This window comes from Phyllostomus hastatus, unplaced genomic scaffold (assembly GCF_019186645.2).
Source record: "Phyllostomus hastatus isolate PE091 unplaced genomic scaffold, TTU_PhHast_1.1 phas_contig_749, whole genome shotgun sequence".
Lineage (NCBI taxonomy): Eukaryota > Metazoa > Chordata > Mammalia > Chiroptera > Phyllostomidae > Phyllostomus > Phyllostomus hastatus.
In genome coordinates, this window is record NW_025333953.1 from 31,697 (window position 1) to 56,994 (window position 25,298).

The following is a 25,298-nucleotide window of genomic DNA, read 5'->3' on the forward strand; positions in this document are numbered from 1 at the left end:
TAATTTTATTTCTCCAATCTGCAAATCAACAAACTTTACAAGAAACAAATTATTAGAATAATAGGTAGAATCATGCAGATATTTTCCACTCCTCTAAGTCAAAAGAAAAGAATACAAGGAAAGAAAGAAGACAAGCTTTCTAAGATCTGCTCAGTCTACAATCAATACGAAGAAGTGGCCTTTGGAGCCACAAAAAGATGAAATCATAGCTGATTACACTCGTTCCTGAAGGAATCAGTCTTGCTAGTAGCTATAACCAACAATTCACATGTCCATGTATAGCATCAAGGTCCCTGAACAAAGAGCCTTCTTTCAGTCCTGGCTCTCCCCACCAAGGACACAGACATATCCAGCAGCAATATCATAACAAATGTACCTCCTATTTCAGGGTGACACATCCACTCACCACTAGACCAGAGAAGGACTCCTGGAGAGAAATGGGAAGTGTTCCCCACCAAAGAAGCTGAGACCCCAGCAAGATAGCATTTCTGTGTTTCTGTCTTGGACATGGTGAGCTGTTTCTTTAGTCCACCCTCTCAAGCAAGGCTGTCCAAGAACTCAGCTTTGAAGGACAGGTGGGGTGTGCCTGATGAAAGCCAAGGAGCATGGCCTCCAGGAAGGGGATCTCAAATTGCTAAGCCTTTTGTAGGAACCACCATACAAAGTTGGAGGAACAAAGCCACAGGGAGAGAGGGTGGGTGAAAGGTAAGTGCCAAGGAAAGAGACCTGGGATGTTCCATCTAAGGCCAGGGAGTGAGGAGGGGATTTTGGAAGAGAAAGGTGGGGTCACTTCTCTGGTGTGTGCAGTTTTACTGCAGAAGACTAACCCCACCAGGAATCGGAAGGCCTATCAGTGATGTTGTCACATCGTATGTGGTGCTGGCAGCCTTACTGGAAACACTCCATGGTCACAGCAGAGCTCTATGGTGGTAACAGCCCCTCCCCCAAACTTCTGCTTCTGCTCTGTGACAAGGGCTTCATGTCTGCTGCTTCCCTGCCCAGGTTGTGCATGTGGCTAGCTGTGGCTACACCAGCTGCATCGCAGCCATTTCTTTGTCTCTGAAAAAATTCTTTTTGGTGATGAAATGCCTAGTCAGCTCCTGTTTTGAGTTCACAGGCTGTTGGAAAGATCCCAGTGGGGCTGTATATGGGATGGGGAAGGGACTGGCACTCAGGAAATGCTGGAAGAATGTACAGGCAAAAGTGAAGCGAGATGACCCCACAGAAACTACAAGATACCACATTACAATGGAACACCAGCTAAGTCCAGTGTCTTTCCCTGAGGAGGCTTTGAAGAGTTCTGCATGGAAATGACACCAACAAGCTGCCACCCTGTTTTCTATGACTGGTCACCCCTGACTTCAGGAGAACTTGCCACCAGGACCTTTCTGTTCAAAAAAGAGAGACAGGCAAGCCCTGGACCTCTGTTGCTTGTGATTTCTTTAATGCTCACAGCTGCCTTTGAGTAGCATGTATCATCTCTGCTGTACAGGAGGGAAACTGAGGGGAAAAAATGAAGTGACTCACTTGAAGACAATGCCTTAGGAAGTGCCAAAGACTGCACTTCAGCCCTCTTTCTGCTCTGCCTGTGGATGCTCTTACGGTGATTCATGTTAATGTTGCACAAGATCTCCTCATATTTCATCAATTAGTCTCTGACTTCTTTCCCTCAGAGAGGCTATGATGTTTCTGGCCAGGACAAAGCTCTGAGCAAGTCCTCATTGGCTGGTCTTCTTGATCTCTGAGTACATGCATGTGATGGTGGCCTCCTTGTTCTGAGCTTCACACAGCTTCCTCCCATGAAAAGTGAGGTTGGCGTACTGGGTATCCTGCTCCTCTCCTGATAGAGAAGCATCTTCCATGGGTGACAGTTGGTGTGGGGGCCTGTCTGGCTGTGGATTTTGCTGGGAACCCTGAGTGAAGGGGAGAGAAAAGAGCCAGAGAAGAATCAATCAGACATGGTCTCAAGGGGAAGTTGAGCTAATGGAACAGTTTTTATTCACCCTCTTATTCACAGTCCACATGAACTCAACTATTTGTCATTCATTTAAAATTTTGCAATACTACAGTTCATTAGACCATATCGAGGACTTACTAATCAAATTTCATTCTCACAGAAACCAACTATAAGTGATTGTTTTACTCTTTCCATTTATAGATGAGGAAAACTGAGATGACAGAGAGCTGAAGTAAACATGCCCAGATGGGTAGAAAGTGATAGTTTTGGAAAGACAGTTCTGTCAAGCTGTACCAGGCAGAGAGGTGAGTTGGGCTCAGTGGTCAGCAGCTCTGGGGCAGGAGGCTGACCCTGGGCTCTATATTAGGAAGGGGAAGTCAACTCCCAGCTGTCTGTCTAGCTGACCACAGAGGAGCGGATTTGGGGAAATTCTGAGAAGCTCAGTCCACACTCAGTGAAGGTACTTGCCCAGCCCCTCCCCCTACACTGCATGAGAAGATACTCACATCACACACCCAGGTGACTGTACCCATGACAGGGTCTTCATCATTTGTGACCTTTTGTCCCCTGGCTATTCGCTTCTTGTGGAATTTCACTCTAAGGGAAGAAGTCAGGAGCCACAATGGTTCAGGCACAGGTGGGCTGGCTGGCTCCACTTCCTGAGACGACCACTGAGGCATCCGAATCCCAGAAACAAACTCAGAGACCTTCTGACATGCAAGTGAGTGCTCCGTCCCCTGGATGACCAGGTGTTTGGCCAAGACTAAACTTACATCACAGTGGGCCCCTACACAGGAAGAAACTTCTACATAAGCAATCATACCAGTGTTATTACTAAGAGCTCCCAAAGTAGAAACAACCCAACTGTCCATCAATGAATGAGGAGACAAATAAAAAGTGCAGCATCCATGCCATGGAATATTATTTGGAATAAAAAAAATTAAAAATGACACATGAGCCTTGAAAATATTATTATGTGAAAAAAAGAGTCAAAAAAGGATCATGTGTTGTAGGATTCCTATGTATATGAAAACGTTCAGAATGGGCAGATCTAGAGACACAAGAAATAGATTAGTGTCTATCTGGGGCTGGGGCAAGGATGGTGGCAAAAATGGCAAATAAGGGATTTTTAAATTCATTTTATGCTAATAAAAAAGATTTAAAATTAATTATGGTGATAAGTGCACAACTCTGTGACTGAATAAAAAGCCATTGAATTGTACATTTTAAATATATAAGAATTTGCCCTGGCTGGTGTGGCTCAGTGGATTGAGCGCGGGCCAGTCAACTAAAGGGTTGCCGGCTTGATTTTCAGTCAGGGCAAATACCTGGGTTGCAGGCCAGGTGTCCAGTAGTGGGTGCACGAGAAGCAACTACACATTGATGTTTCTCTCCCTGTCTCCCTCCCTTCCCCTCTGTCTAAAAATAAATAAATAATATATTTTAAAAAATAAAATAAATACAAGAATTTTATCTCAATAAAGGTGCTACCCAATCTCTCTCAAAAAAGACCCCTCTTCCCCTGGCTGGTGTAGCTCAGCAGACTGAGCATGGGCTGCAAACCAAAGTGTCCCCAGTTTGATTCCCCGTCAGGGCACATGTTGGGGTTGTGGGCCAGGTGTCCCCAGTGGGGGACACATAAAAGACTATCACACATTGATATTTCTCTTCTTCTCTTTCTACTTCCCTTCCCTGCTCTCTAAAAATAAATAAATAAAATCTTTAAAAATATTAATAAAGACCTCTCCATATGGACTTAGCTCCACCTTTGGGATTTAGGGGCCTCTCTCTGTATGTACCCTCTATGACACAGCTCCCTGTACTTCCCCAGGACACAGGCTTACATGCAAAAGAAGATGAGACACAAGCATAGGGACAGGAGCACCATGGCACCAGCACCTCCAAGAGCAGCGGGAACCACTCTGCACACGAATACTGCCTGTTCTGTAGAGAAGAGGAGCGTGGGCCCATCCTCTCTCAGGACTCTGTGTCTTGTCTTCCCACATCTTTGCAGAACCCGCTGTAGCTGTAGGTTCTGTTCAGACAGGAGATGGAGGGTCCTGTCCTAGCAAATGACGCCCTTGCTGGCCACAGCCTCTTTCCCCAGCTCAGTCCTCCCTTTGATCCCTTCCATTCTCCCTCAGCCTCCACCCCCAGCAGGCCCCTGACCTGGCAGCAGCAGCAGGACACTGGCGCTCTGGGCCCCGTGGACATTCTTCGCCTCGCAGGTGAGTCTGAGGCCGGCGCTGAGCCCTGCTGAGAGGCTCATGGAGCTGTTGGCCCAGGGCCCAGAGGACCTGGAGGTTACCATGTGGGAGGTGTTGCTGGGGTTCCCCTCCAGCAGCCCCTCCCCCAGCCACCAGCGCAGCAAGGGGGCTGGCCTAGCTTGGGACGAACAGCTACAGTGCAGACTCTGGTCCTCCCAGGAGCAGGAGGGTCCCAGCAGACGTGGGGGGTCTGTGGGGAGCAAGAAGTGTCAGTGGTGCCTCTGCCCTCCCAAAACCCAGGTGTCCTGCCCACAGGGGTCCCCACACTCACATGCCACAGAGAGGTTGAGAGAGATACTTTGGGATCCCAGCGGGTGCTGAGCTTGGCAGGTGAACTGTCCTTCTTCCCCAGTCCCCACAAGAGGCAGCTCCAGGATTGCTGTTCTGGAGATGAGGGGGACGTTCAGGGCTGGGGGCCCCCGGAACCACCTCAGCTGTGCAGGGGGGTTGCTGTCAGCCACACAGAGCAGCTGCACGCCCTCGCCCTCCAGGATGGGAAGGGATGTGGTTTGCAGAACCTTGAGGGCTAGTGGAGAGAGATGCAGACAGAGACAGAAAGAAGGCAGAGTGGTGGGGAGAGAGAGAGAGAGAACACAGGTAAATGCACCAACCCACAAGAGGTGAGAGAGGGAGGGTGGTAATTTTCCTCCTTGCCTCTCCCCATATATGATCCCACTCACACTCTGATTATCCCTCAGCTCCATGGCTGTCCCTGGGGCAGGTTCCGACCCCACAGAGGGAGGTTCTTTCATACCTGTGACATTTCTGAATGATACGCCTATGGTGAGGTTCTCTGGGGCATCTGGGACAGAAAGACATGTGCCGTGCCTTCAGAGAGGGAGTGAATAGAAGTCACCCCAACCCAAGGAGGGGCAGTGGGAACCAGAATGGTGGCATAGCTGTGCTCTGGCCCACTCCCCTTCTACACTCAGATGTGCAAATAAATTTCCTCCTTTAGCTCAGCCTACTGTACACACACACAAAATACACACAAAGACACAAACAATCAGGTTTGTCAGTCCCACTGCCCCCAGGACACCAGCTGTCCCTCCAACACTCACAGGACACATTGAGCTGAATGGTTTTCTGTGTGGTCACCCCAGGTCCTGCAAGTGTCACCAGACAGGTGACTGTGGTGCCGTGGTCCCTGGGCTTCGGAGTGAAGGTGAGCACAGAGGAGTGAAGGGTCTTGGGATTCAGAGAGTCAAGAGCACTCCCCACCCATGAGAAGATGAGAGGACTTCCCTCTTTGCAGGACCCTGGCAGGCTGCAGGTCAGCTGTGTGGGGCGGCCAGACTCCAGAGGCCCCCGAATGTGGATGTCAGGTTTCTGTGTCAGGTCTGAGGAGGAGAGAGGGAGGTGCCTAGGACCTGGGGCTCCAACGGGGACCCAGAATGTGACCCAACCTGGGACCCATGGCTGAGGGCCTGAGCTCACCCCAGGTCCTGTGTCTCTTCTAACACCCTGGGCTCAAGGCTGGGATCAAGTAGTGTCCCAGGGTCCTGTGGTTGTTCTAGCTGGGTCCCATGTCTCTGCATCCTCTCCTGGGACCACTGCCATACATGTCACCTGCAAAGTCAGCTTCTTCTCTTCATAATCACTATGGTGAGTATATTGTCTCTGTACTCGTAAGACATAGGTCCCTCCATCACTCTTCCTGGCGTCTCTGATGCTCAGGGAACAGTTGTTGGTGCTGGGATCCATGAGGAAGAATCGGCGCTATGTCTCCATCTTCACTGGTGTATTTAGGTCATTCGTAGCCACAGCTTCAGAGCTATGTAAGTGGTGACCACTGTGGTACAAGTGGATGAAGATTTTAGCATAGGGATACGATGGTATCCAAAAAGAGGGGAAGGAGCAGGGCACATTGGTGCATCCACCCTCCTGCACGCTCACAGATCCCTGTAGCTTGATACCATGGGCTCGCTGCTGCTGCTGCAGCTGCTGCAGTTGCTGCAGGGAACCTGTGGGGACACAAACACTCAGAATTGGCCCCAACCCATCCCCACTTCTCCACCCCTCTCCTCAGGCCCTCTCAATCCCCAACAGCAGGGGCAGCAGCAGTAGGGGCAGCATGTTTGCTTCTCACAGGGCAGAGCACATCCAGAGCCCTGTGTCAGGGAGGGAAATGCCCAACTGTGGGGTGGGGCCAATGACACCCCAACAGGAAGCCATGTGCTACAGAAATGTGGTCAGGCCTGGAGGGGAACTTGGGCTCCACAGGCTGTGGGGAGTGCTGTGAGGGCTGAGAAATCATCCTGTGTCACCTCCCCCAACCTGACCCTGAAGGTGGATCTACAGGCACCAGATGTTGAGAGGCTTGTCCAGATGTGAATCTGAATGTGATCACCTTGCAGTTGATGTTGAAGTCGAGAGGGAGGTCACCTAGGGGTCATTCCAGTGAGAGGTGTCCCTGGTGCTTCAGGAGACCCACCCTCCAGCCAAAACCACAGAATGTGCTGGGAAAGAATGCATTTAAATTTTGCTTCAACTACCAAGTGCTGATAAGAGTAGAAGGAATTTACACCCAACTCCACTGGAGGGTGGAATCCAAAAGGAAGCTGAGTGTTAAAGCCCTATGCACTGTGGACACTGGGACATGGGATGCACAAGTACAGGGTCAGAGAGTGGGGGGAACAGTGACAGCACACAGGTGCCCTCAGTGTGGGATTTTATTTTAAAAAGTTGAGCTCAAAACTAAAAATGAAAGATTTTTTTTTCTGAAACATTGGGCCAAAAAGGTGGGCACACATTATACAAGGAAGTACTTTATACACAGCAAAATACAGTACACAGGAAAATGAAATGTCAATCTCCAGTGCCAAGGAAATGCTAAATCTCTTTGTAGTGGCTATATTATATAAACATTATATTATTATAATAATTAATAATGATTACTAGTGTAATATTAATAACTATTACAGTAAGACAGAATTATTCTCCTATGAAGAAGCAATCAAAAAGTATCAGTCAAAAAACTGTTGGGGGCCTGTGTCCTGCAGTTGTGCCAGACAGGAATGCCACAGTACTAATCAAAATAGTCTGTAATTGTCTGATTAGTGTTGTATTTTGGTTTTCTGCATTTTGGCTCTTCTTACTTGATGTGATGTGTTTTCCCATTTCAGAAAAATTTGTGGGTGCCACATGTTGCTTTTTCATCAAGGCACATATCTCAACATCAGTGTAAATAGGAGGATCCACAAAACCTGGGTCTGCTTCTCCCATGGGGAACATGTGAACCAGAGGTAACCAACTCAACCCATACCTACCCCTGACTCTTCACATGTTGCGAAGAAGATTGTCCTGTGCAAGCAAAGGACAAAGGAGGTAGGATTTCCATGTTGGTGCCCCCACATCACATCATTGAAGGTCTAGAAACTCTCAACCTATCTGGATTATAAAAATGACAAGAAAAAAGAAGTCTTGGCAAGAATGTTCAAAAAGGGGAACCCTCTTACACTGTTGGTGGGAATGTAAGTTGGAGCAGCTGCTATGTAAATCAGTGTGGCAGATCCTCAAAAACTGAAAGCAGAGCTGCCCTGACATCCACCAATTCCACTTCTGGGTATTTATTTTGAAGAAATAAAAACACTAACTTGGAAAGCCCTAGACACCCCTATGTTCACTGCAGAATCATTTACAATAGCCAAGATGGGGAAGCAACCTCAGTGTCTGTTGGTAAATGAAGGATGAAGAAAATGTGGTGTATGTACAATGGAATATGATGTGCCATAAGGCTAAGTGAATCAACATGACAGAGAAAGACAAATACTGTACAATCTCACTTGTATGTGGGAACTTAAAAAAAATCAGACTCATAGATAAAATAGGTAGGTGATTCTCAGAGGAGGAAAATGGGTGCAAAATAAAAAGACAGCCCACAGAATGATACCACATGTTCACCAATACACCTAATAAGGGGCTAATATCCAACATTTATAAAGAAATTACAAATTCAACACCAGTTTAAAAATAAGCAAAGGACCTGAATAGACACTTCTCTGAAGAGGACATACTGATGGCCAATAGACCAATGAAAAGATGCTTAACATCACTAAATATCAGAGAAATGCAAATTAACACCACAATGAGATATCTTCTCACACCTCTCAGAAAGGCTATCATCAATCAATCAACAAACAACAAGTGCTGGCAAGGATGTGGAGAAAGAGGGACACTTTTGCACTGTTGGTGGGAACACAGACTGGTGAAGCCACTGTGGAAAGCAGTATGGAGATACCTTAAAAAATTAAAAATGGATCTACCATTTGACCCAGCCATCCAACTTCTGGGATTATTCCCAAAGGGACCCAAAACACTAATTTGAAAGAACATAAGCACCCCTATGTTCATTACAGCATTATTTACACTCACCAAGATAGGGAAGCAGTCTGAGTGTCCATCTGTAGATGAGTGGATAAAACAACTATGGGGCATTTATACAAAGGAATACTACTCAGCCATAAAAAGAAGAAAAATTCACCATTTGCAACAATATGGATGGCCCTAGAGAGCATTATACTTAATGAAATATGTCAGTCACAGGAAAAAATATCCCATGATTTCACTTACATGTGGAATCTAATGAACAAACTGAACTAACAAGCCAACTGAGAGAGACTCACAGATGGAGAGCAGATGACAGCTGGCATTGGGGGGAGTTATGGGATGGAGGGATTGAGCAAAAAGCTAAAAGGACTCATGGACATGGACAACAGTGTGGTGATTGTGAAGGTAAGGAGGATTATAAGGGGACTAAATGGTAATGAAAAACTACAATAAAACATTTAAAATAAAAAATCAAACTCATGGATAGCAAGAACAGATGGGTGGCAGCCAGAGGAAGTAAATGTGGGTAGGGAAAAATGGGTGAGGTAGTCAAAGTACAAACTTTGAGTCCTAACACAACTACATCATGGGGACATCAGGAAGAGCATGGTGACTGTAGTAATAGGAGTGGGTATTAGTTCTATTAACTATAATAATGTCATTAATAATGTGTTGTACATCTGAAAATTGCTAAGAGAGAACATTGTTAACAGTTCTTCTTATAAGAGAAAAGGTGTGGAATTCTATGTGGTGATGGATGCTAATATGAGATATTGTGGTGAGCACTTGGAGATACATACATATATTGAATCATTAAGTTTATGTATGGGTCAAGTCCCTATGCCCTCCCTGCTCTGGGTCCCACACACCCCATTCCCCACATCCTCTTCCAAGCCCACCCCAGTGAGGACCTGTTGTACCCAGAGAGTTAGGATGTCCCTGTGTCCACATCTGGGCACCCCTCACACTTGGGAACAATTGATGGTCTTGGGGGCACAGAGGAGAGAGACTGCCCTGGCCCTCTACTTACAGATTTGACTCTGTTCTATATAGTCACTGGAGCCATCAGGTGATGCTGGCTCTTTCCCAGAAGCAGAAGCACAAGAAAGAGCTGAGTTCACCTGGAAGTCCTGAGTAGAAATGGTGCAAGGATGCACATGAGTTTCTGCATCATGACATGTGTGTTGGTGGAGGGTGATTGGGGGTAAATCTTACCAGTAAAAGGTGAATGTCATCTTTCCTCAGCAGATCCCTGTGCCCAAATCCCAGGGTCCCCAGGATGTGGATGTCAGGTATCTGAGTCAGCACTAGGTAGGAGACAGAGATACCACTCAGAAATATACGACACTAGGAAGGTCCTTCATGTTAACTCTGCCCTCTGGCTCATGATGCTCTGATCCTATCTGTCCCATCCAGAGAGGGCATTTTCTATTTGTGACAGGATCTCCTAAGCAGCCTTCTTCCTCTCAAGGAGCAATGTCCTGCCCTCCCCATCCTGACATCTGTGTTTCTCAGGGAACAGTCACAGGTGGAGGGTCCCAAGGAGGTGGAGTTGGCCCAAAGTTGTAGACAGTACTGACCCTCAGGTACTGACCTGGTCTGTTTGGGCACAGGATGATCATGGTACATTTGGTTTCTTCCTTCAACCAGGATACACTATGTATAGTAAACCCATTGAATTCTGGATGAGAGAAGGTCAGAGCATGAGAATACACAGGCACTTTGTCCTCACTGTGTCCCCAGTCCACACACCTTCATCTTCTGCCCTGATGCTTCTCTATGTTGTTTCCCAATAAAGAGGAAGGACAGTGGCCCACAGCCCTCTTCCCCCCACATGCACAGCAGAGGCAGTGGCACCAGCATGTCCTTGGGGGTCATGTAGAGGACACTTGAGGTCACAGGATCACTCCCTGTTCTCTGGGAAGCAGTAGATTTCTATCCATGGCTCTTTCTGGAGGGTCATTTCCCAAACCTGCCCTCTCTCAGAAGCTTTCCTTCTTTCCAGGGTCAATTAGGGAAGCAAAGGTGGAGCTCTTCTCACTGTAGGTCTGGTGACACCCTGTCAGGAGGGCCCCTTTGCAGCCCACTCCCCACTCATGTCACCTGTGCCAAGTGTTCATACCCACCCCCCTCAGAGAACACATGGAGGGCCACCTCTTTCTGCTCTCTCAGAATTCTAAGAACATCTCTCAGAGCAGTAAGGTCTGGGAACCTGGACCTACCAGAATCCAAATCCTCTCTCTGTCTCTGTTCTGGTCCTAAGACCAGGTCTGGTCACACAAGAAGCCTCAAGAAGGAGTGACTGAACTCATACTCATGACAAGGAGACCATCATGCTCAGAATCTCAAAGTGAAAAGGGTAGCCCTGACTCCAGCCCCACAGATGAGGGTGCCTCTGGTGGGTCTCTGTTGTCAGCTTGAGGTTGGAAAGTCACTGGACTCGTGTGTGGCTGGGAGCTCATTCACAGGGTTCCCAGGACCCTGTACTCTCACCCTCTAACTTCTCTACAGTTCCTCCAGACAGAAAAGGCCTCCCATCTTTGTGGAAATATTGCATCTCCTTCTCCTTGCCCCACCTCCACTTCCTCTGACCTTGCCTGGCTTGCTCTGCCCTCCATGATAACATTCTCCCTGCTGTGGTCCACTGATGTCACAGAATTCTTTCCCCATTCTGAATGTTTACTCTTCAGGTAGAATGAACTGAAACTTAGAATTTATTTGAGTCACCTGTCAGCTCCAGAAAGAACATATCTACCAGACTTCTGATTCTTCAATTCTTCATTTGAGCTGAATTGGGACTGGGCACACTGACAGGCCCAGAAAAGATTCACAGGTTCTATTTTCTGTTGTGCAGAGCTCTGTGACAGTACAAGGAAGGGATTAAAAGCAAGAGAAAATACCAACCTACTCTTGTGAGGGAAAGAGGGAAGGAATGGGAAGAGTCTGACCCAGACGGTTTTCTGGATAAGGTGACAGTAGATTTAGCCCTGACAGTCAAAGAACTCAGTGTCCTCTGAGAAATGCATTGTGTCTCTGAAATTAAGGCTCCTCTAACCAAGGATGAGGGCATGTCCAAGGAGAGACTGAGGAGGGTTTGGGTGTACTTCTGTTCTGTAGGATAGAAGGCCAACGGCCTTCATTCCCCAGCCTTACCCCCTCATGAGGCAGGTCAAGGCTCTGCCTCCAGGGGTCACACCATACTCCATGCCAGACGTGAGAGCTCCTCCAGGAAAGGTTGGCGCTTTTTGTGGTGCTGGAGCGCCCCTGGGTTAGTTCTGCCTAGGAATTCAGCCCACAAGCACAGGACACAGGGCTCCGGAAAGGCAGGGTCCTTCTTGGGAAGGAGGAGTCAGGAGAAGGTGTGGCAGTGAGCTGGGTTCATGTCTGTGTTTTTCCTCTCATCCCTCTCATTTGTCATCATGCTGTTTAATGTTATTCTTCCTTGGAATTTTTCCACAAAAGGCAATCATGGGAACAAAAATATTTCAGGTTTGAAATACTTTTGCTTGTATTGGTTGTGAAAAAATATATATAGTTCATGTTGCATAAACCTTATGTATATATTATGGCTTATATTATATACATGTCCTATAAATATTATAATAAACATATAACTAATTACTACAATGAGTAATATACTGTACTTTTTCATATTGTATTTCATATATTATAGTACAATATTACACATTTATAAATATGAGATATATGTAATGTAATACCTTATTAAAATAGTTTACATTATATAAACATGTAAATTACACTATGGGATTATATCTCAAGTCAATAAAAAAACAAGAAGGCTCCCCAGGAGCCTCAGAATTTCTCTTCATTTCCCTTTCTCTCCAAGTGCCTTTCATCTCCAGGTCATGAAGGCCACAGAACCAAAGCTACATGATCAATGTGGGTAAATGCCATTGGGAAGTTTAGTATCTTGGCTTAAATATTCTCTCATTTTCTGATTTCAAGTAGTCCCCAAAATACTAGCCTAACAAGTGCCCATTTTCATTTATTTTCAATTATTCTGTACTTTTAAAGTGAAGGGTTTTATTTCTTCTATTTAGTTTTTTCCCAAAGAATTTTGTTATTTTCAGCACAAGTCCTGAGCAGAATGATTTAACCAGTTATTACCAAAACAAGAGTCACAATTCAACTTCTTGCCATACTGAAATTGGAGTCATGTAGTGGATGTGGGACCCAAAGCCCTCCTAGTTCCACACTGTAACTGTGCCCTTCTTTCCTCAGGGCCATTTCCTCAATTTCTAAAATTGTGGAATTAAATTGCCTACGTGTAGGTGCTTGTCTTGTATCACTGGGACACTGACCTGGGCCCATTCTACCTGTGGACACCCCACAGACATTTCCCCCTTGCAGCCAATGTTGTGGCTGGACCAGCCCTTGTGGTTCTTGTTATGATTATAAGACACACTTCAGCAACAACCATTAGGGAACTTTGGAAAATAAACAGCTTTATTACAGTCATCTCCTATTATCCACAGTTGTGCTTTCCATGGTTTCTGTCATCTCTGTTTAAACACAGTCCAAAAATACTAAATGGAAGTTTCTAGAAATAAACCATTCATGTTTTAAATTTTGCAATTTTCAAAGAAGTAGGATGAATCTTGTATACCCTCTGTCTGTCCTGGCTGAGTGTGAACCATCTCTTTGTCCTGCATCTCCACACTGTGTACCCTTCCCACTTGTGAGTCACTTAGTAGTCAATTAGGTCTTCAGATCTACTGTCCCAGTATCTGGGTGACTTGTGTTCAAGTCAGGCTTGTACTAGCCTCATGCTGCGTCATAATGTTTGTGGCATTCACCTCCCTAAACCTCATCAGATAGGCCTTGTGACACCTTACAACAGCACAGGAAATGATGTGAACCCTGGCTGGCAGGGTCCATGTGTTGTTCCGTGTGTTGTGGCTGCAATAAACAAACTCACAGACTACAGAAGTCCTGTGGAGAGAAGGGGATGGCATGGCTACTCTCTGAGTGAGAGAGCACCTCAACCCTTGCCTGGACAAGCTTTTATTGCCTTTCTGGGCACATTACATGGAGGGTAGTCCTCATTTCTATATACAGGTTCACTTTAGATGGTTACATTTTACAGAAAACACGTGGCTCACTGTGGCTGCACTGGCTGCATCTCAATCTTTGCCTCTGAAAACACTTCTTTTGGTGATGGAATGCCTAGTCAGCTCCTGCTGACACCTAAGAGGAGGTTGAAAAGATCCCTGTGGGGCTGTACATGGGATGGGGTAGGGACTGGCAGTCAGGAGGTGCTGGAGAATGGACAGGTACAAATGAGGCATGATAAACCCAGGGAAACTATGATACCTCATCATGAATGAAACACAAGGTGGACAGGAATGTCTTTCCCTGTATAAGCTTCAATGAATTCTGGGAGGGAAAATGAGAGCAACAAACTGCCTCCCTGTTTTCTATGGCTGGTCACCCCTGAATTCAGGAGAACTTGCCACCAGGACCTTTCTGTTCAAAAAAGAGAGACAGGCAAGCCCTGGACCTCTGTTGGTTGTGATTTCTTTAATTCTCACAGCCACCTTTGACTAGGATGCATCATCTCTGCTGTACAGAATGGGAAACTGAGGACAGAAAAATAAAATAAATCACTTGAAGATAATGCTGCAGGAAGTGCTGAAGTCTGCACTGGAGCCCAAGTCTCTCCAATCCCATCACCTTCTTTCTGCTCCGCCTGCAGATACCCCTACAGTGGGTAATGTTAATGTTAATGTTGCACGAGGTTAATGTTAATGTTGCATGAGGTCACCTTATGCTTCACGAACTAGTCCCTGACTTCTGTCCCTCAGAGAGGCTGTGATGTTTCTGGCCAGGCCTAAGCTCTGAGTGAGTCCTCAGTTGCTGATCTTCTTGATTTTTGAGTACATGCAGGTGCTGGTGGCCTCCTTGTCCTGAGCCTCACACAGTTTCCCCCTCTAAAAACTGAGGTTGGCGTACTAGGTATCCTGCTCCTCTCCTGATGGAGAAGTGTCTTCCATGGGTGACAGTTGGTCGGGGGGCCTGTCTGGCTGTGGATTTTGCTGGGAACCCTGAGTGAAGGGGAGAGAAGAGAGTCAGAGAAGAAAAAATCAGACATGGTCTTCAGGGGAAGTTCAGCTGATAGAACAGTTTTTATTCATCCTCTTATTCCACACACACTCCACAGGAACTCAACTATTTTCTCATTCCTTTAAAATTTTGTAATGCTACAGTTGATTACACCACATTGAGGGCTTACCAATCACATTTTATCCTCACTGAAACCAAGTCTAAATGATACTCTTACTATTTCCATTTACAGATAGGGAAACTGAGATGAGGACAGTTGAAGAAACATGCCCAGAATGGGTAGAAAGTAATAGTTTTGGAGAGACAGTTCTGGCAGGCTATACTGGGAAAGAGGTGAGGTGGCTCAGTGGTCAGCAGCACTAGGGCAGGAGGCTGACCCTGGGCTCTGAATAAGGAAGGGGAAGTCAACTCCCAGCTGTCTGTCTAGCTGACCACAGAGGAGCGGATTTGGGGAAATTCTGAGCATCTCAGTTCACACTTATTGAATGGACATGCCCAGCCCCTCCCCCTACACTGCATGAGAAAATAATCACATCACACACCCAGGTGACTGTACCCATGACAGGGTCTTCATCATTCATGACCTTTTGTCTTCTGCCTGTTTGCTTCTTGTGGAATTTCACTCTAAGTGAAGAAGTCAGGAGCCACAATGGCTCAGGCACAGGTGCGCAGGCTGCTTCCACTTCCTGGGAAAACCACTGAGGCATCCAGATCCCAGAACCTAACTCAGAGACCTTCTGACATGCAAGTGAGTGCTCCATCCCCTGAATGACCAGGTGTTTCACCAATACTAAACTTGCATCATGATAGGCCCCTACACAGGGAGAAACAGCTAGAGAAGCAATCATAACAATGTTACTCCTGAAAACCCCAAAGTAGAAACAACCCGACTATCTATCAATGAATGAGGAGACAAATAAAAAGTGCAGCATCCATGCCATGGAATATTATTTGGAATAAAAAAAATTAAAAAATGACACATGAGCCTTGAAAATATCGTTATGTAAAAAAAAAGTCAAAAAGGATCATGTGTTGTATGATTCCATGTATATGAAATGTCCACAATGGGCAGATCTAGAGACACAGGAAATAGATTAGTGTCTCACTGGGGCTGGGGTGAGGATGGTGGCACAAGTGACAAATAAGGGATTTTTTAATTCAGTTTGTGCTAATGAAAAAGATTTAAAATTGATTATGGTGATGGGTGCACAACTCTGTGACTGGACAAAAAGCCATTGAATTGTATGCTTTAAATATATAAAAATTTGCCCTGGCTGCTGTGACTGAATGGATTGAGCACTGGCTATTCAACCAAAGGATCACCAGTTTTATTCCCAGTCAGCACACATGTCAGGGTTGTGGGCCAGGTCTCTCCAGTGGGGGACATGTGAGAGGCAAACACACATTGATATTTCTCTCCCTCTCTTTCTACTTCCCTTCTGCTCTCTCTAAAAATAAATAAATAAAATCTTTTAAAATATAAAATATTTAAAAAGACACCTCCGTATATACTTAGCTCTGCCTTTCTGGGATTCAGGGGCCTCTCTCTGTACTCTTCATGACACAGCTTTCTCCCAGGACACAGGCTTACATGCAAAAGGAGATGAGACACAAGCATAAGGACAGGAGCACCATGGCACCAGCACCACCAAGAGCCACGGGAACCACTCTGCACACGAATACTGCCTGTCCTGCATAGAAGAGCCGCATGAGCCCACCCTCTCTCAGCACTCTGTGTCTTGTCTTCCCACATCTTTGCAAACCCACTGTAGCTGTAGGTTCTCTTCAGACAGGAGATGGAGGTTCTTGTCCTAGCAAATAATGCCCTTGCTGGCCACAGCCCCTCTCCCCATCTCCATTTTCTCTTTGTTCCATTCCTGTCTCCATAAACCTCTCCCTCCAGCAGGTCCCTGACCTGGCAGCGGCAGGACACTGGTGCTCTGGGCCCCATGGACATTCTCTGACTTGAAGCTCAGTCTGAAGCCAGCGTTGAGCCCTGCGTGTAGGCTCAGGGAACTGTTGGCCCAGGGCCCCACGGAGCTGGAGGTGACTGTGTAGGAGGCATTGCTGGGGTTCCCCTCCAACAGCCTCTCCCCTAACCACGAGCGCAGCAAAGGGGCAGGCTAAGCTTGGGAGGAACAGCTGCCGCAGAAACTCTCATCCTCCCAGGAGCAGGAGGGTCCCAACAGATGTGCGGTGTCTGTGGGGAACAAGGAGATGGATCAGTGGTGCCTCTGCCCTTCCAGGACCAGGTGCCTTGCCACCAAGGATCCCCACACTCACAGACCACAGAGTGGCTGAGAGAGATACTTTGGGATCCCAGCGGGTGCTGAGCTTGGCAGGTGAACTTTCCTTCTTCTCCAGTCCCTACTCTTGGCAGTTCCAGGAATGCGGTGCTGGAGATGCAGACAGCGTTCAGGGCTGGGGACCCCCGGAACCAGCTCAGCTGCACAGGGGGGTTGCTGTCAGTCACACAGAGCAGCTGCATAGCCTTGCCCTCCAAGATAGGAAGGGATGTGGTTTAGGGGTTAGTGGAGAGAAATGGAGAGAGACAGAGAGAGAGAACGAACATAGGGCAGCACCCACCCACAGGAGGTGAGGGAGGGAGGGTGGTGATTTTCCTCCTTGCCTCTTCCATATCTGATCCCATTCATACTTTGATCCCCCCCTCAAGATCCATGGTGGCCCCAGGGGCAGGTCCCAGCCCCAGAGAGGGAGGTTCTTTCCTACCTGTCACATTTCTGAAAGACGCACCTATGGTGAGGTTCTCTGGGGCATCTGGGAAAGAAAGATATGTTCCTGCTTTAGAGGGGAGGGGTGGATGGGAGTCACCCCAACCCAAGGAGAGGAAGTGGAAACCATGATGGTAGCATAGCTGCGTTCTGGCCCACTCCCCTTCTACACTCAAGTGCATAAATGAGTTCCCTCATGTTAGCTCAGCCTATTGTACACACAAAAAATATATACACAAAGACACAAACAATCAGGTTCACTAGTTCCACTGCCCCCAGGACACCAGCTGTCCCTCCAACACTCACAGGACACATTGAGTCAAATGGTTTTCCATGTGGTCACCCCAGGTCCTGCAAGTGTCACCAAACTGGTGACTGTGGTGCTGTGGTCCCTGGGCTTTGAGGTGAAGATGAGCATGGAGGAGTGAAAGATCTTGGTACTCAGAGAGTCAAGGGCATCCCCCACACATGAGAAGATGAGAGGACTTCCCCCTTCACAGGACCCTGGCAGGCTGCAGTTCAGCTCTGTGGGGTGGCCAGACTCCAGAGGCCCCTGAATGTGGATGTCAGGTTTCTGTGTCAGGTCTGAGGAGGAGAGAGGGAAGTGCCTGGGACCTGGAGCTGCTATGAGGAGGCAGAATGTGACCCCCACCTGGGACCTATGGCTGAGGGCCTGAGCTCACCCCAGGTCCTGTGTCTCTTCTAACACCCTGGGCCCAAGGCTGGGATCAAGTAGTGTCCCAGGGTGCTGTTGTTGTTCTAAGCTGGGTCCCATGTCTCTGCATTCTCTCCTGGGCCCCTGCCATACATGTCACCTGCAAAGTCAGCTTCTTTTCTTAGTAAGTATATCTCACAAGATATTCTCCCTCCACCCGGAAAATGTAGGTTCCTTTGTCACTCTTCCTTGCGTCTCTGATGCTCAGGGAACAGTCTTTGGTGCTCTGATCTATGAGGAAGAATCTGCTCTCAGTTTCTCTGTTCACTTGTTTATTTGGGTCATTCATGGCCACAAGTTCAAGGTTATATGGCTGGTACTGACTCGGGTACCGGTGGATGTAGATTTTCACAGAGGGATACAATGATATCCAAGTGGAAGGGAAAGAGCAGGGCACATTGGTGCATCCACCCTCCTGCACACTCACAGATCCCTGCAGTTTGATACCATAGCCTGGCTACTGCAGGGACTCTGGGGGGACACAGATACTCAGCATTGGCCCCAACCCCTCCTCTTGTGTCCATCCCCTTCCCAGGCCCTCTTACCTCCCCACAGCAGGGGCAGCAGCAGTAGGGGCAGCATGTTTGTTTCTCACAGGGCAGAGAAGGTACAGGTCCCTGTGTAAGGGAGGGAAATGCCCAGCTGTGGGGTGGGGTCAATGAGGCCCCAACAGGAAACCATGCGTGACAGAACTGTCGCCAGGCCTGGAGAGGAAGTTGGGCTCCACAGGCTGTAGAGGGTGTGGTGAGGGCTAGAAAACATCCTGTCTCACCTCCTCCAGCCTGAACATGAAGGAAGATCTACCATGGTCTCCAGATGTTGACAGGCTTCTCCAAATGTGAATCTTATTGTGATCACCTTACAGTTGATGTTGAACTCGAGAGGAGGTCACCCAGGTGTCCATTCCAGTGAGAGCTGCTCCTGGTGGCTCAGGAGACACACTTTCTAGTTGAAACCACTGAACATTCTGGGAAAGGAGGGTTTTAAATTTTCTTTAGATCCCAAGTGCTGATAGAAGTAGAAGGAATTTAGATTCAACTGTTGTGGAGGGTAGAACCCAGGGGAAAGCTGAATGTTAAAGCCCTTTGCTCTGAGAGACTTTGGGAACATGAGATGCACAAGCGATGGTCTTCCATGGTCAGAGGGTGCATGGGACAGCAAAAGCACACAGGTGCCCTCAAAGTGGGATGTGGGCAGGGAGATCTCACCCCATTCAAGGGAACCTCAGACTCTGGACCTCAGCACAGCAGCACATTTTCATCCTTAAAGTTCAGGAAGCTCCATCCCCAGTGCCCCTATGAGCTTGGTCCATATTCCAAGCCCCAGCCAGGGCTCCAGGGATGTGTGGAAATAACCTGCAATCCTACTGCTCTTTATGAAAGAAAGAAACTTGATAAACATTTTCTCAAACATGACAATGATGTGAAACAGGTCAGGCATTTCTTGTAACAAGTTGTGTGATTGAAAGTTTCTTAAACTACCATATTTTCCTGTGTATAAGGTGCATTTTTTGCCCAAAATTTTGAGAGGAAAATAAGGATGTGCATTATACACAGATGGTATTAATTCAGTTTCTACATAAATGTTTTAAATTCTTTTAATTATGCTTTTGCATTTAGAGTGTAACTCTTGAAAGCAACAATGATATCTGTATGCAAAATAATATCCTGAATCCAATAAATGGTTTAGTTTCTGTATAAAAATAAATAAATCATTGGCCCTGGCTGGTGTGGCTAGTGGATTGAGTGCTCTGTTCTGAACTGAAGGGTCACAATTTTGATTCTATGTCTGGGCACATACCTGAATTGTGGGTCAGTTCCCTTGTTGGGTGTGTGCAAGAGGCAACCACACATTGATGTCTCTTTCCCTCTCTCTCTTTCTTTAATGTTTAAGTGTTGAAAGTGTAACTCTAGAAAACAATAACAATATCTGTATGCAAAATAATAACCTGGATATGATAATTGGTTTTGTTTCTAAACATAGAGAGATAAAAAATTGGCCTTGGTTGGGATGACTCAGTTGATTGAGCACTTGCCTGTGAACCAAAGGGGTCACAGGTTTGATTCCTGGTCACAACCAGGCTTGGGATCCATTCCCTGGTGGAGGCGTGCGAGAGGCAGCCAACTGATGTTTTCCCTGAGCACTGATATTTTTCTCCCTTTCTCTCTTTCTCTCTATCCCTTTCTCTGAAACTAAATAAATCAAATCTTTTAAAAATTGATTTAAAAATTAAAACAAAAGATTTTTTCCTGAAACTACAGAACAGAAACATGGGCACACATTATACACAGGAGTGCTTTAGACATGGCAAAATATAGTTCACAGGAAAATGAAATGTCAATCTCCTATGCCAGAGCAAATGCTAATTCTCTGTTGGCAATATTATATAAATATTGCATTATTGTAATAACTCATAATATGATTACTAATATTATATTAAAATTTATTACTATAAAACAGAATTATTCTCCTCTGAAGAAGCAATCAAAAAGTATCAGTCAAAAATCCTTTGGGGACATGTGTGCTGCAGGTGTGCCAGACAGGTATTCCACACTACTAATGAAAATAGTGTGTAATTGTCTGAATTTTCTTATATTTTGGTTTTGAGCATTTTGGTTGTTCTTACTTCATGTGATGTGCTTTCTCATTTCAGAAAAATTTGTGGGAGCCACATGTTGCTTTTTCATTGAAGCAGTGATCTCAACATTAGTATAAATAGCAGGATCCACAAAACCTGGGTCTGCCTCTCCCATGGGGAACATGTAAACCAGAGGTAACCAGTTTGACCCCTACCCACCCCTGACTCTTCACATGTTGCCAAGAAGATTGTCTTGTGCAAGCAAAGGACTAAAGAGTAGAATTTCCATGGTTCTTCCCCCACAACACACATCACTGAGCAATCTAGAAAATATCAACCCGGTTACAAAGATGACAAGAAATAAGAAGTCTTGGCAAAGTGCTGGAAGCAACTCAAGTGCCCATCAGTAAATGAATGGATCAAAACACTATGGTACATCTACACAATGGAATTCTATGCAGCAGAAAGAAAGGAGCTCCTACCCTTTGCAACAGCATGGGTGGAACTGGAGAGCACTATGCTAAGTGAAATAAGCCAGGCTGTGAAAGACAAATACCATATGATCTCACCATTAACAGGAACCTAATCAACAAAATGAAGAAGCAAGTAAAGTATAGCAAAAGACATTGAAATTGAGAACAGGCTGACAGTGACCAGAGGGGAGAGGAGGGGGTATAAAGGGGAAAAAGGGTGAAGGGTTTACAGGAACAATTATGAAGGACATAAGGACAACAACCATGGGGGAGTGGAAAGGAGGGAGGGTGGTGGGGAAGGCTGGGGTAGTGGGGAGGAGCAGGGAAGACAGGCAGAAAACTGTACTTGAAAAACAATAAAAATTATAATAATAAAAAATAAATTCAATTATCAAATAAAAAAGGAAGTCTTGGCAAGAATATTCAAAACGGGGAATCCCCTTTCACTGCTTGTGGGAATGTAAGTTGGAGCAGCGGCTATGCAAATCAGTATGGCAGTTCCTCAAAAAGTGAAGATAGAACTTCCCTAAGATCCAGCAATTCCACTTCTGGGTATTTATTCTGGGGAAATAAAAACACTAACTTGAAAAGCCCTAGGCACCCCTATGTTCACTGCAGAATCATTTACAATAGCCAAGATGGGGAAGCAACCTCAGTGTCTGCTGGTAAATGAAGGATGAAGAAAATGTGGTGTATGTACAATGGAATATGATTGTGCCATAATGCTAAGTGAATCAACATGACAGAGAAAGACAAATACTGTACAATCTCACTTGTATGTGGGAACTTAAAAAAAAATCAGACTCAGAGATAGAATAGGTAGGTGATTCCCAGAGAAGGAAAATGGGTGCAAAATAAAAAGGCAACACACAGAATGGGAGAACATATTCACGGATATAGCTGATAAGGGGATAATATCCAACATTTATAAAGAAATTACAAATTCAACACCAATAAAAACCCAGTTAAAATTAAGCAAAGGACCTGAATAGACACTTCTCTGAAGAGGACAAACTGATGGCCAATAGACCAATGAAAAGATGCTTATCATCACTAAACATCAGAGCAATGCAAATTAAAACCAAAATGAGATATGTTCTCACACCTGTCAGAATGGCTATCATCAATCAATCAACAAACAAGTCCTGGCAAGGATGTGGAGAAAGAGGAACACTTTTGCACTGTTGGTGGGAACACAGACTATTCAAGCCACTGTGGAAAGCAGTATAGAGATACCTTAAAAATTAAAAATGAATCTACCTTTTAACCCAGCCATCCCACTTCCGGGAATATGCCTGAAGGGACACAAAACACTAATTTGAAAGAACATGAGCACCCTATGTTCATTATAATGTTTATAATGTTATTCACACTCACCAAGATATGGAAGCAACCTGAGTGTGCATCTATAGATAAGTGGATAAAACAACTATGGGACATTTATGCAAAGGAATACCACTCAGCCATAAAAAAGAAGGAAAATTTACCTTTGGGACAATATACATGGCCCTGGAGAACATTATGCTTAGTGAAATAAGCCAGTCACAGACACATAAATATCATATTATATTATTCATATGTGGAATCTAAAACAAACTGAATTAACAAGCAAAACAGAGACAGACTCATGGATAAAGAGCAGATGACAGCTATTGTTGGGGGAAGTTACAGGGTGGAGGGATTGAGCAAAGAGCAAAAAGGACTCATGGACATGGACAACAGTGTGATGATTGTGAAGGTAAGGGGGACTACAAGGGGACCAAATGGTAATAAAAATACAATAAAACATTTAAAATAAAAAAGCAAAATCATAGATAGCAAGAACAGACAGGTGGTAGCTAGAGGAAGTAAATGGGGGTAGGGAAAAATGGGTGAGATGGTCAAAGGTACAAACCTTCAGTCCTAATACAACTACATCATGGGGACATCAGGAAGAGCATGGTGACTGTAGTTAATAAGAGTGGGTATTAGTACTATTAACTATAATGATGCAGTTAATAATGTGTTGCATGTCTGAAAATTGCTAAGAGAGAAAATTGTTAAAAGTTCTCTTTATAAGAAAAAAGGTGTGGAATTCTATGTGGTGATGGATGCTAACATGAGATATTGTGGTGAGCACTTGGAGATACACACATATATTAAATCATTAAATTTATGTCTGGGTCAAGTCCCTATGCCCTCCCTGCTCTGGGTCCCACACACCCCATCCCCTACATCCTCTTCCAAGCCCATCCCAGTGAAAACCTGTCAGACCCAGAGATTTAGAATGTCCCTGTGTCCACATCTGGGCACCTCCCACACTTGGGAATAATTCATGGTCTTGGGGACAAGAAGAGAAAGGTTGCCCTGGCCCTATTCTTAGAGATTTGGCTGTTCTGTATGGTCACTGGAGCCACCAGGTGATGATGGCTCTTTCCCAGAAGCAAGAGCATGAATAAGAGCTGAGTTCATCTGGGGGTCCTGGGTAGAGAAGGTGCAAGGATGCATAGGACTTTCTGCATCATGACATGTGTGTTGGTGGAGGGTGACTCAGGGTAAATCTTGCCAGTAAAAGGTGAATGTCATACTCCCTCCCTAGAGCCGTGTGTCCAGATCCCAGGGTCCCCAGGATGTGGATGTCAGGTATCTGACTCAGCACTAGGGAGGAGATAGAGACACCAGGAGTGTCCTTCATGTTAACTCTGCCCTCTGGCTGATGCCCTGACCCTACCTGTCCCATCCAAGAATGGCATTTTCTATTTGTGACAGGATCTCCTAAGCAGTCTTTTTCTCCTGAAGGAGCAATGCCCTGTTCTTTCCATCCTGACACCTGAGTTTCTCAGGGAACAGTCACAAGTGGAGGTCCCCAAGAAGATGGAGTAGGCCCAAGGTTGTTGATCATCTCCTTCAGGTACTGACCTGGTCTGTTTGGGCACAGGGATCATGGTTCATTGGTTTCTTCCTTCAACCAGAAGGTGTACACTATCTACAGTAAACCCATCAATTTTGGGATAAGGCCAGAGCATGAGAATACACAGGCACTTTGTCCTCACTGTGTCCCCAATCCTCACACCTGCAGCTTCTGCCCTGATGCTTCTCTAAGTTGTTCCCCAATAAAGAGGAAGGATAGTGGCCCACAGCCCTCTTACCCCCAACATGCACAGCAGGGGCAGTGGCACCAGCATGTCCTTGGGGGTCATGTACAGGACGCTTGAGGTCACAGGGTCACTCCCTGTTCTCTGGGAAGCAGTAGATGTTTATCCACAGTGTTTTCTGGAGGGTTTTCTCCCAAACCTGCCCTCCCTCAGAAGCTTTCCTTCTTTCCAGAGACAAACAGGGAAGGGAAGGCAGAATCTTTTCACCTTAGGTCTGGTGACACCCTGTCAGGAGGGCCCTTTTGCATCCCACTCCCCACTCATGTCACCTGTGCCAAGTGTTCATCCCCACCCCCTTCAGAGAACAGATGGAGAGCCATCTCTCTCTCTGCTCTCTCAGAATTCTAAGAACATCTCTTGGAGCAGGAAGGTCTGGGAACCTGGACCTACCAGCATCCAAATTCTCTCTCTCTCTGTTCTGGTTCTCAGCCCAGGTCTGGTCACACAAGAAGCCTCAAGAAGGGGTGGCTGAACTCGTGTTCGTGACAAGGGGCCCCTCATGCTCATAGGCTCAAACTGAGAAGGGTAGGGTAGCCCTGACTCTAGCTCCATAGGTGAGGGGGCCCCTGGTGGGTCTCTGCTCAGTTTGAGGTTGGAAAGTCACTGGACTAATATGAGGCTGTGAGCCAATTCTCAGGGTTCCCAGGACCCTGCACTCTCACCCTCTATCTTCTCTACAGTTCCTCCAGACAGAAAAGGCCTCCCATCTTTATGGATCTATTGAATCTTCCTGTTCTTACACCAGCTCCACTTTCCCCTGACTTTGCCTGGCTTGCTCTGTCCACTAACATTACTAACATTCACACACTAACATTCTCCCTGCTGTGGTCCACTGAAGCCACAGAATCCTTTCTCCAATATGAATATTTCCCTCCATGTAGAATGAATTGAAACTTAGAATTTATTTCAGTGACCTAACAGCTCCTAACACAACACCTTAACCAGACTTCTGATTCTTCATTTCTTCATTTAAGCTGAATTGGGAAAGGATACTGCCAAGCACAGAAAAGACTCACAGAATATGTTTCC

The 25,298-nt window shown here is 46.1% G+C and overlaps 1 protein-coding gene across 1 annotated transcript in view; it reads right to left on the bottom strand.

The window, feature by feature from the left end:
* Window positions 1-25,298, bottom strand: part of LOC123825926 (sialic acid-binding Ig-like lectin 5) — a 31,491-nt gene continuing 6,193 nt past the window's right edge. Inside the window, 3 exon segments of the mRNA XM_045849566.1 lie at window positions 1-1,913; window positions 2,464-2,554; window positions 3,802-3,901. Coding sequence (XP_045705522.1) covers window positions 1,719-1,913; window positions 2,464-2,554; window positions 3,802-3,901 — 386 coding nt within the window. The 3' untranslated portion in view covers window positions 1-1,718.